This window comes from Aedes aegypti, chromosome 2, assembly GCF_002204515.2.
Source record: "Aedes aegypti strain LVP_AGWG chromosome 2, AaegL5.0 Primary Assembly, whole genome shotgun sequence".
NCBI lineage: Eukaryota > Metazoa > Arthropoda > Insecta > Diptera > Culicidae > Aedes > Aedes aegypti.
In genome coordinates, this window is record NC_035108.1 from 124,070,107 (window position 1) to 124,082,660 (window position 12,554).

A 12,554-nucleotide genomic window follows, 5' to 3' on the forward strand; every position below is an offset into this window, starting at 1 on the left:
ATGATCTTCCTATAAGTTACCGCTTCAAGATATTTGGGATTGAATTATATTAATATCATTAAACTTAAGAAAATACGCCCGTTTCTCACATTACTCCAGATGCTCCATCAACAATGTTACGTTAATCTCTTCCCACATCAATATCCCATCTACTTTTTCTTTGACATTTAGACGGTTGGATGAACTGTTCGAAAGATACAGGATGATTGTTGGAATATTGTTGAGAATTAATATAAGTATTACCACAGACAAACAGACGTAACACTGGATAAATTTCCATCGCTCACGAATTTAACGATCAGTTTAAAATACAACAGTTGTCAAGTTCACAAGGAAAGCGACGCGCGCGCCTCTGGAAATTTTATGTTGTAAATTTTATCTAGTTTCAACATGCAAGTTCATTGATGTAGTACACAAAAACTACTATTTCTAAAAATGTTTATTGTTATGAATTAAGTGTAATAATATGTTCCCTAACATATGAATTATTAGTTTTAGTAATATCAGCGTTATTAGCTGAAATATTTCACAAAACATATTTTTCCGTTTTGACCCAATCTCACCCCCTAGACCCATTGTCACCCCCATCGACGGTACATGAAGATTTTTAGCTCTCTCGTGATATGTTTTTATGTGGCGGCAACCTGAACCCCCCTCCCCTTGTTGTAACAATAAGTAATGGAAGGTTAACCCCCTTTTCCTCTTTATGCATTACGTAATTTGTGTACGATGGCTTTTTCACTTATGTATAATATCCGAAAGATTTTGAATTTTATGAATGATAAAACGGGGAAAATCGTACAAAACTTTTCATTTTAGGGGATGATTAAATACTTTTACTATGTGCATTTTTTGATTAAAATATACTTCGAACAGTTCGCATTTTTGTTTTTTTTTCATAGGGATGTTTAAATTACAATACTTTCCATATACACTGTATTTATCCTCGATGTAAAAAATCTGAATGAAGTTAGGGAACAGTTCGTGGCCATAAAGTGTAGCCATGCTGGAGATATCTAAAATTTATTCCTGTAATGGTCCAAGATTTTTAAGGATGTAATATTTATTTATCACTATCGCAAGAATGTCTTAAACAGAACTTTTTCTCGTTCTCGTTCAAAGCATTATGATGGCACAGTCAGTCGGATTGCAACAAAACAAACTAGGTGACCCTAGTTCTATGCTACTCTATGTAGTATATGAACAAAGTAAGGGTTTGATCACAAATTTAATAACGCTAAAAATAGCAACTTTTGACACCCACCCACCCTTTCGTAACGCTGTTTGTAAGGATGTTTTACAAATTTTGTAAGAATTGTAACGTCATGCTGACACCCACCCACCCTCTTCAGCGTTATGAAATTTTCTGAATCGGATCTAAGTAAATTGCTTTCACTCGTTACCTGTTCCCATTGAAATCTACCAAAACAAATCCACATTTTCCCCAGAATTCCCACATCGACAGCACCCGGCAGCCTGCCCACAAATTAGAGACCATCGGAATTCACCCACAAATTCCTAAAACAATTCCGCCCCACCTGTTTCGTACCCATCTCCCATTGAGCTTGTATCACATTCATTCACAACGCAACCTGTTTGCTTCTCTTTGGTTTTTCCTTTCAGAAACCGAAACCAACCCGGCAAACAAATCAATGACGAGCAACAATCCGTGCGACTCCGAATATGAATGGAAAGTGTGATTAGCATATCTCAAGTGTTTTCCGTTCAACGCCGTCGTCATCGCCATCGGAAGGAAAAATGACCGTCTTGTCCTGATGATCGTGTTTGGAGTGTGTGGTTGTGTTTTTCCGTGAGCCTTTTTCCGTTGGCGGGAATTCACTTCAGAAGCCACCGGAAGAAGTGTGAAGTGCACCCGAAGAAAGAACCTTAAAATCGATAAAGGATATATAAATAGAGCTCTCTGGTGGTGGTGGTGAGAAATGGTCGAGGGCGGAAATAGCATCGAAATGTGAAATCGTCGAGGAACATAGTCAACGAATCTGTACGACACTGCGACGAAATGTTGCTTGTGACGGGGTCATGTGTAGTGACTAAAATAGTTTCTAAATGGATGAACTACCTTTAGTGAGTTAAAAATAGAGCCGATCGAATCATGGATTGCTGCAGCACTAATTACATGGATTACAGACATTCCATAAATAATAACTTTTGCTATCCATTTTCGCCCGGTATGATGCGAAGCGTGTCGCCGTATCCGCTTCCCCCAGGGAGTGGTGGCCGCTATGGGTCCGACTACCGTAGTGGATTCTACGATGCCAGCAGCTTCGATAAATACTACAGCAGTTACCATCCGCCGTCCGGATCGGGTCCTGGATACGGTAGCAACTATTACGGAAACTCGTATTCGTCCTATCGAGAGTTTGCCTACAACGATTACTACCACCCATCGTCTCCGTCTTCGCATCCATTTTCCGGTCCTACGCCCGGGAGCTTCCACGGACCGCACATGTTCAGTCGGCATCAATCGCTTCCGCTTCCATTCCAGCGAGAATCCTATTACCATCAAAGGGATCCCCATCATCAGTACGCCGCCGGAAACTTTAGTAATTTCTCCGGTAATCCCTTCAAAAGGGCAGATTCCAGCCAGGGTGGTAGCAATACGGCCAACTCAAGTACGGTCAATAGTGGCAGCTGCAGTAGCCCTGGAAGTAGCACGGCTGGGGAAAGCCCCCTTTTCGGTTATACGCATAGCCCAGATTATTCGGCACAATCCTATAATTCCGGTAGCAGTCCAAATCATCCCCATCACCATCGGTACCATCCGCTCCCACTCCAAAGCCCCGGGGAAGGAGGCGGAAACGGTTATCCCCCATCCGCAATGCCAAATGCAACAGGTACGTAGACCTTTCTCAGTACATACATATATAATCCCACACCCATACAATCAGCAGGGCTGGGAGAGAACACGTGGGCGAGCGAAAAAACTTTGATACATAAGCATTTTTCCACGGGAGTTTGTGTGGGTATGGAAATGCCAAATATGAAAAATGCTTTCGCACCCATACATGTCTAGGCGAAAACAAAAACAATGGGGATTCCTCTTTATTTGGGGATTCTCTTCTGCTGTTCGCTCTCCTATGCTGCACATTCAAGGCGAGTGGAAAAGGCGGCTGAGGGTGAAGCACATTCGCTAACGGGATGAGTTGTTTGTTGTTGGTATCTGTGTTACGGCGCTCAGCATTGGTCTCACCAAGTAAGGGAAGATGATACAATATACCCCAAGTAAGCTTTCTGCTGTTTTATCGTTTATCAAGCGAACTTATTGGGTGGTATGAATAAAAAGCGCTCAACTTTACTACTGTAGCCTCTTTTCAAACACAATATCCACAGAGTTTACTACACTTTTGGTATGAATGGTATGAGCGTTTAAAAGACAAGACAATCTATACCGTCTACAGCCAAAGGTTGCACAGATTGAACGATCACTAACATTACTGCCCATACTAACATAACAGTCCCATTTACAGTTATGTTCAGAAGAACAAATGTACATACAAAATGTTCAACTTTTGCATACTGTAACTATGTTCTCCGATGAGCAACCGGCATGAAATTGGCAGAGAACTACAAATATCCTAAATTTCATTATTACAAAATTTTTAAGTTTGTACAGTAGCTAAAAATTTAAACACCAGATAAAATCGCTCAAAATAATAGTAGTTTTTCTTTTGTATTTTTTGTTCAACAATAATTTTGGCTTGTTTATATATTAGAGATTGTTAAAACGATGAGTGAAGAAAAACCAAACTTTAAGTACAGCATATATTTTATATATAAAAACTACTATTATTTTGAGCGATATCACCTGATGTTTAACTTTTTGACCGACACTGTGAAAAAGTTCAAATTACGTGGTAATGAAATTGAGGATATTTGTAGTTCTCTGCCAGAATTTGAAGCCGATTGCTCATAGGTAAACAAAGTTACAGCAAGACAAAGTTGAACATTTTCACTACTATTTTTTTTTTCAATTTCTTTATTAGTATCTAGGTGTTCTGTGTTATTAGACAACTTTATCATCCTAATTTGGTAAAACAAATTTAAGATTTTATTAACATTTTGTTAACAACATATTACATTTCATTTGCCGTAGCAGTTCAGATTTTTTACAGATGAGTTGATTTCACCTGCTTATAAGAGCAAAAAAAATAACGTTTTCAATTTACTTAACCTAACTTAACCTAAATATATAGCGCATTAATCGTGGCAATAGAAATTATTGATGATTTTATTTGACATTTGTTCCAATGGTTCAACATTGGATATTATATGTAATTCATTGGTACTATACCAGGGAGGAAGCTTCAGAATCATTTTCAAAATTTTATTTTGAATTCTCTGCAGAGCTTTCTTCCTGCCCAGACAACCGAAATGTACGTATAACGAAATCACCTGGAGGGTTTGTATGTGCAAAATTTCACTTATAAGATGTCGCGAAAAGGGCTTCTACGTACAAAAGTGGAGGCGATATATGTGCATATATTATGTAATGAATATTAGCATACAATGCGAATGTATAAATTAACTTCCGAACTAACCTGTGATCTTATGCGACTTAAAACAAATGTTGATTTGACAGCTGCTACGAATTAATTCGACTTACTTTGTACGAGTGTACGGGACGAAACAAAATGTATAAATGAACTCAGAAAAAAGTGTTTTTAGCGAGGAAACTCATCAATCTGACGATTTTATCCACCGTGTTTTGTGGGTTTGATGTAGTTTGTATGAAATAACTAGTTATTACGTGAACTTTTATGCGATTTCTGGTTGTCTGGGTGGTATTACAACAGCTAGTCCATATTGGTACAGCATACAACATGGCTGGCCTGAAAATTTGTTTGAATATCAAGAGCTTGTTCTCAAGAGCAGTCTTCTAAGAGCATCCTTCTGCTCTCAGATTTAAACAAGCATGCTTCGAAATCATCTCAAAGCGTGGGATCGTTTTGAATCCTGATTTTTTTCAATCTCAGCGTGCGTGATTCATACAAGGATTCAATCCCATGATTGAATCTCGTCATCACGCTCATAGGCAATCGAGTCAAGGTAAAATGCTCTTCATCTGGAATATTTGACGTTACATTGGGAATTGGGACAAATCGAACTTGCCTACCGAACATGAGATGAAGTGATATGGAAGGTAATGAAGTTCAGCAATGAGGATAGAAGAAAAATGGTATCATACCACAGCAAAATTTCACTAGGTACTTTTGAACTTTTCCACTCAGGGAGAAATTTATCAAGACAAAGATTTGAAAGACAGAGTTTCATTGAATCCTGACATGTTTCAATGGAAATTCAATCTAAATTGTCCTGATTCACATTTTCTGTTAAGGAGCTTGGAGTCCCGTCTACATGTGAATTCATTACGTCAGATCAAAATTTTACCAGAAATTGTCGCTAGTTTCCTGAAGCCATTCACTGGAAACAGCTGTGCATCATAAATTCCTGTCAGTCAAAAGCTTTCGATCGATGTGGAATAAAATTTCAATGCTTACTCGATTTATTCACCCGGCTAACAATCGATCAAGGATTGAATCCTGGTATTCAATCCTCTCATACACGTGGCATGATTCTTTGCATGACTGGATTTGAGCAAAAGATGCGCGCGGAAAAAATCTTGTTCTGATGGCTTTTGATCTCAGCAGCTCTTGGAGTGGGATTTTTTGAAGACTGCTCAAGAGAAAGTTTTATTAGCAGCCAGTCTAGGGCTGAAAATCTCGTAAATAAAGATAATAATATTAATAATAATGCTGACGAATATACACTTCCTTTTAAATTGATGGTAGAAAAAGTGCAAATGAATTCATACAAACATCGAAAGGTTTCTGGTTTTCTGAGGTACGAAAAAGCGCGCCGATGAGCTACGAAAATGTGAACGGAAGGAAATAACGATACGCGAGACGGGTTTAGGCTTACAATTTCAACTGAACTTGATGTATTTCATTTCTTCCTTTTATATAAATATCATTTCATATGGAGACAATTACGGTATACAATTCAATAGATGCGTCGATTGTCACATTGTAAGGTATTGGAGAGAGAGATTTTTGGGAATTGAAAGGAATCCTCTGGATGAAAGCCACCGCGATCAATTAGGGTAACTTCGCTAAACTTCGTCCCAACATAAGCCGCCCACCAAATTACCTCGTGGAATTTCTGCTCCATTACGCCCTGGAACGTATTCATCGTCTTCCAATGGAATTCTCCTAATCCGCCGGACATCTCGTCGTGTAACACCGTTGGCAGTTTTGATGGAAACCACCCTGACATGACCATCTTGTCCTGGAAAAACATCCAGTATGCGACCTATGGGCCATTGTTTAGGTTTTTCGTTGTCTGCGATCAACAGAACAAAATCACCGACCGACACATTTGGAGCTGAACGCTGTCACTTTGTCATTCTTTGGAGAGATAAAACGTACTCGGATTGCCACCGAAATCGAAATTCTTGACCGATGCGTTGTACGTATTCCCACCTGTTTAAGGATCCGACGCGACGTTCCAACTGATTTATCTCTGGCACAGCATTTAGGGAACGTCCGATGAGAAAATGTGCTGGAGTGAGCGGCTGAGGTTCATTGGGATCATCGGAGAGAGGAGTAATCGGTCGTGAGTTCATACAGGCTGCTACCTGTGCTAAGACTGTGCTGAGCTCTTCGAAAGTGAACCGAACATCATCATCGAACTTGCTCAAAAAACCTTTCGCCACCTTTATACCCGCTTCCCAAAGTCCACCATGGTGTGGCGATCGGGCTGGGATGAACAGCCACTCAATGCCTTTGTTGGTGAGGAAATCGGCGACATCGTCGGCAGTAATAGTTGTATTGATGGCTTGATACACTTCTCTAAACTTCCTGGCTGCTCCTCGGTGATTAGTTGCATTGTCAGAGTAAACCTTGTTCGGTAACCCATATCGGCTACTGAAGCGGGTGAAGGTAGCAATAAATGCGGACGTACTGAGATCTGACACTGCTTCGAGATGGACTGCGCGTGTAGTGAAGCAGACAAATAGAGCAATGTAGCCTTTGCTGGGTACAACACCTCGCGTTCGCCGGCTAATGATGTTGATTGTTCCGGCATAATCAATACCGGTTATCGAAAAGGGTGGATTAGGCTTTAGCCGATCTGCAGGGAGCTGGCCCATCAGCTGATGTAGTGGTGACGATCTCGTTCGAACACATTCAACGCAAGTTCGGCATGTCTTGCGAGCTGCACTTGCTCCACGGACAATCCAAAATTTTCGTCGTATAGACGCGAGCAATGATTGTGGTCCACAGTGTAGTTGTTCGTGGTGCTCGTGATGAAGAATCAGTGCGGTGAGGCGTGAGTGACTAGGCAATAGAATCGGATGTTTCATATCATAGCTGAGGTCCGATAGTTGCAGCCTACCGCCCACCCTGAGCAGATCATTCGCATCCAGAAAAGGTTTCAACTGATGAAGTGAGCTGCCACGATGAACGTCGTGGTTTTGCTTTAGCTGATTAATTTCTTTCCAATAGTGCTGAAGCTGGATGTGCCGGACGTAGATTTCCATGGCGCAATCGATTTCTGGAGGACTCAGGCGACTAGTCAGCCTAAATTCACGGTGCGAGAAGCGTAATATTCGAGCCGTAATTCGAAGTAAAACTTGAAGGTTTGGGTAGTATCTGGCAAGCATCGCATCAAGAAAGGGGTTTTCATAAACTGCTAGATACGCCACTGCTACTGAACGTTGTTCTCTTTCCACATGTCGCTGTTGATTGATGTCGACAGCGGAGATGGAGGGATATTGATGAGTGCTGTTCGATCCATTCCACTCGGGTCCGTGCCACCAGAGAGGGTTACCGATGATCTGATCGGGTAGCGCACCGCGCGAGATTAGATCAGCAGGGTTGTTGTGAGTGTCGATGTGCCGCCAATTAATGGCAGGTAGATGAGTAGTAATTTCGGCCACCCGATTGGCAACGAATGTCTTCCATCGCGATGCTCCACCGTGGATCCATGCCAAAGCCACCGTTGAATCCGAAAAAGCTTGAACTTCGTTGATGGGAAGTGAGATTGCTGTCATAACGTTTGCCATGAGTCGTGATAAGATCACCACCGCACACAGTTCTCATCGTGGTAGTGTTGTTCGTCCATTGCCGATAGGTGCCGTCTTAGATTTCGCACACAACAGATGCGATGATGTATTGCCTTGCTTATCTCTATCTGCTGCGCGAATATAGACGCAGGCACCCATTGCTCGCTCGGATGCATCACTGTAGCCGTGCAGACAGACGCGGTGTGCGCCTTCAACACCGATCACTCGGCAAGGTACCTGCAAGTATTGGAGATCGGAAAGATTTTGCTCGAACAACAACCAATTGTTAACAAACTCACCGGGGGGAGTTTCATCCCAGTCCACCCTCAACTCCCACAACTGTTGCATTGCCAGTTTTGCCTTAACAATTATTGGGGCCAACAGTCCAAGCGGGTCGTAAATACTGGCGATTTGCGACAACACGTTCCGCTTTGTGGGCTGAGAGATCTTGGTTAATGAGTAGGAGAACTGGAACTCGTCGCTGCACGGCTGCCAGTGGATGCCGAGGGCCTTTATGGTGCGAGTGTCGTTAAGCTCGATTGGTATCTTTACTTCTCTGTCCTGGTCAGGTATATCGTTCAGTACTGTGGCGCTGTTTGAAGCCCACTTCCGCAGGTGGAACCCACCGGCCGTAAATATTGTTGTCAGCTGCCGTCGCAATACCATGGCTTCTTCCTCGGTGTCAGCGCCGGTCAGCACATCGTCCACATAAGTGCCCTTCTCTGCCCTTTCAACCGTCGTTGGATATTGATCTCTATGCGATTCTAATAGCTGCTGCACGCATTTTGTGGCGAGATATGATGCGCTTTTCATTCCATACGTGACCGTATTTAGTCGATATTCATCGATTGGCCGATCACTCGACCACCGCCAAAGAATCCTCTGGAAATCACGATCGGCTTCGTGAATGTCTTCCATGCGGTACATTTGTTTTATGTCACCGGCCACCACAATCGCCGGAAATCGGAATCGCAAAAGGATATTGACAATTGAGTCCTGCAGTACTGGACCTATCACGATTTTCCGCTGGTGGTTTTTGCGGAGGCATCGAAGACGACGCGACATTTTGTTGTGGAACTGGCTTCCTTCACCACACAATGATGAGGCAGGTAAACCGAACCTATAGGTGCGGGTCCGTCAGCGAGTGTCATGTGTCCCAGTTCACAGTACTCACGGAGAAAATAGTGGTATTCTTGCTTTAGCTGTGGATTTCGATCCAGTTTTCGCTCGATATGGCTTAATCGCCTTTCAGCCATTTGCCTCGAATCGCCTAGTTGAGTCGGGGAATGTAGGAATGGCAATCGCACGGTAAATTTTCCGGAGATGTCTCGAATGGTGTGCTTATAGAAGTGATCTTCGCACCGTTTCTCCTCTTCGTTTAGGTGGGGTGACGCATATTCTTCCAGCTCCCAAAAACGTCGCAATTGTTGATCAAGGCCTTCATCGGAAGTCACAAAAAAACATGTTGGAGAAGTTGCATATGATGGGATGTTGGCGTCACGATAGCGACCAGCTACCACCCACCCCAATTTGGTATTCTGCAGCATGGGAAAATTGTCATATGAATGAACTTGCCGCACTGATAGAGCGGATGGGGAGATTTATCACAAACGCTGCAGTTCGAAAATGTATTAGTGGCGACGAACGTTGTTGCTCCTCTATATTGCGGCTTCGTTGGAGGTTTGTACGTAGTGGAAGCTCGTTGCTTTACGGTTTGTGCAGATTGCAAGGCAAAACTGAGTCAATGAACGCGAAGAACGTTTGGAGAGTGACGTTGGCTTCGGACATGTCTGCCGCCTTTTGGTACCACAGCTGCTTGGTTTCATGGTCCAATTTTTCGATGAGAATAAAAAGTAACCAAGTGTCGCGATCTTCTCTCTGCATAGCTTGAAGTGCGCGAACAACCTCATCGGAGACATCGTGCAGGGATCGTAACCCTTGTGTAGATGGTGACGTCAGAGCTGGCTGGTTTAGGAAGCGTTCGATGTGTTTGTGGGCTATCTCGAGTGGTTTGTCGTATCGCAACTTTAACTTTTGCAGAGCAGGAGTGTAATTCGCGTCCTCGATTTTCAAGTGTGAAATAAGCGACGCTGCCTCACCAGAGAGGTTTGTTTTCAGAAAATATAGTTTTTGACTATCCTTTAGTGAAGGATTCTGATCAACCATGCTTCGAAACAAGTCAATGAATGACTGCCACTCGAGATAGTCTCCACTAAAAACAGGCAGATTCATTCGTGGTAATTTGAGATCGGACAGCGGTGTTAGGTTTGGGAAACCCTCAGCTATAGCAGTAGAAGTACTAGCACCGGCAGACATTCTTCCAGACATCAATCGAAGCAGTTCGGCTTGCTGCTGTGCGAGTTGACTCAATGCATCGTTTTGGGATGACGATCGCTCTTCATGACTGCTATCGCGATTCTTTATCACTTTCAACACTTTCAGCAAACGGTTTTTCAGGGTAATATATACACTTTCGAACCGACATTGTTGCTGCACTGCATCCTCATATAACTTATCGTCCTCGCTGGCGTCCAGAATTCTTTTATGCACCATACTATATGAGGCCCATATATCTCCAATAGAGTGATGCAAATTTTGAAATGTTTGCTCCCCTACGCTTAAATGCTTTTAATTATGGTAATTAGCATCCTCCCAAAGTTTGAAGTGATTCGGAAGAAATTTGACTGTGCACAGGCCATTTGAAGTTTATATGGAGATTACTATGGAAAACGTCAATCTTTTGTGTTCAGCCCTCTATCTCTTCATCATAATATTTTATGGAAAAGTGAACACATTCTTCTAATGTGAAATCCTCCCAGCTAGAACTTTGCCGAAGACCACTTTTTGATTGGACCTCAGGATAAATTGTTATTCATCATCATAAAGTTGGTTTACATATATCATGCTTCACCAGCTGTTCGGCAGGCAACAGTGGTGCTCCTGGCGGGAAGAATAGATCATAGTAATCCAGGCTACTATGTTCTACAGCAAAAAAGCAGTGTTGCTCTGAAAGTAATTAAATGATCATCTCAGCATGATTTAGACTTTGTCATCAAAAATAACAAATTATCCTTACGTCCCATCGAAAAGTGGTCTTCGGCAAAGTTGTAGCTGGGAAGTTTTCACATGAGATAAGTGTGTTCACTTTCCCATAGATCATTATGACGAGCAGTTAGAGGACTGAACACAAAAGGTTTGCCTTTTCCATAGTAATTTCCATATAAACTTCAAATGGTGTGTGCACAACCAAATTTCTTCCGAATCACTTCAAATTTTGGGAGGATCATTTTCATCATAATTGACATCATTTAAGCATAGGGGAGCAAAAAATCTAAAATTTGCATCAGTCTAATCTCCAAGCACTTCTAGTTCTGTTTGCACCTCAGTCTCTTCTGCTGTTTCTGGCTTCAATTTGCCCACCATTTCAGACACACGTTTGATCCGCGGATCCAGAGATTTACGTTCGCGAAAAAGTTTCTCCATCTTGGGTTCACAGTTCACTAGGGCACTTCCTTCCCGCAGAGAGTTTTGCTCGATAACTATCACGGATTGGCAGGAGCACAGAAAGGACTTGGCGGACTACAAGGCGAATGCACGTGACACTAGTTAATCAAAACTGCACTTTTCACGAAACTTTTGCGAATCCGGTTCGAAGGACCATATGGTTTTCTGAGGTACGAAAAAGCGCGCCGATGAGCTACGGAAATGTGAACGGAAGGAAATAACGATACGCGAGACGGGTTTAGGCTTACAATTTCAACTGAACTTGATGTATTTCATTTCTTCCTTTTATATAAATATCATTTCATATGGAGACAATTACGGTATACAATTCAATAGATGCGTCGATTGTCACATTGTAAGATATTGGAGAGAGAGAGATTTTTGGGAATTGAAAGGAATCCTCTGGATGAAAGCCACCGCGATCAATTAGGGTAACTTCGCTAAACTTCGTCTCAACAGTTTCATTCACAACAAATCTACCTGTGAAAGATTGATCGTGTGATCGTAAAATTTTGCTTAGAGATCTCAATAAGTGCTGTAATGTTCAGTTTTAGCATAGTTTTATTCCAGTTGTACGGAATTCTATACTAATTCATAAAACAAATAAATTCAATAAGCTTTGAAAATGTTACTCATTAACTTTACGATTTTACTAGCTTAACAACGAAATCAAACGAAGTTTTAACAAAAATATCAGGTGAATCATAAAAATCTCCGATTACACCATAAAAGGAGCCAAAATGGTGAACTTTGGTGCATACAGACTTGTTTGCTATTTATATCCAGCAGATCTCAAGTACTATGTTTTGTATAGCTTTGTTGTGTTCAACACTTTTAAAAGCGCCAGCTCGAACGACATTTGATGCCAATCTTCCGTCAAAAGACGTTCGAGTTGGCGCTATAATTGAATAAGAAGAGTCACAGGGATTCAAAATCATGAAGTTTGAGCCGTCGCATGCCTAGTTTT

General features: G+C 42.0%; 1 protein-coding gene across 1 annotated transcript in view; it reads left to right on the forward strand.

Moving 5' to 3' along the window:
* LOC110675138 (protein pygopus-like) overlaps positions 1-12,554 on the forward strand; it is a 165,615-nt gene that overhangs the window by 33,798 nt on the left and 119,263 nt on the right. Inside the window, exon 3 of the mRNA XM_021839519.1 lies at positions 1,624-2,855. Coding sequence (XP_021695211.1) covers positions 2,114-2,855 — 742 coding nt within the window. The 5' untranslated portion in view covers positions 1,624-2,113. The remainder of the gene's footprint in view (positions 1-1,623; positions 2,856-12,554) is intronic.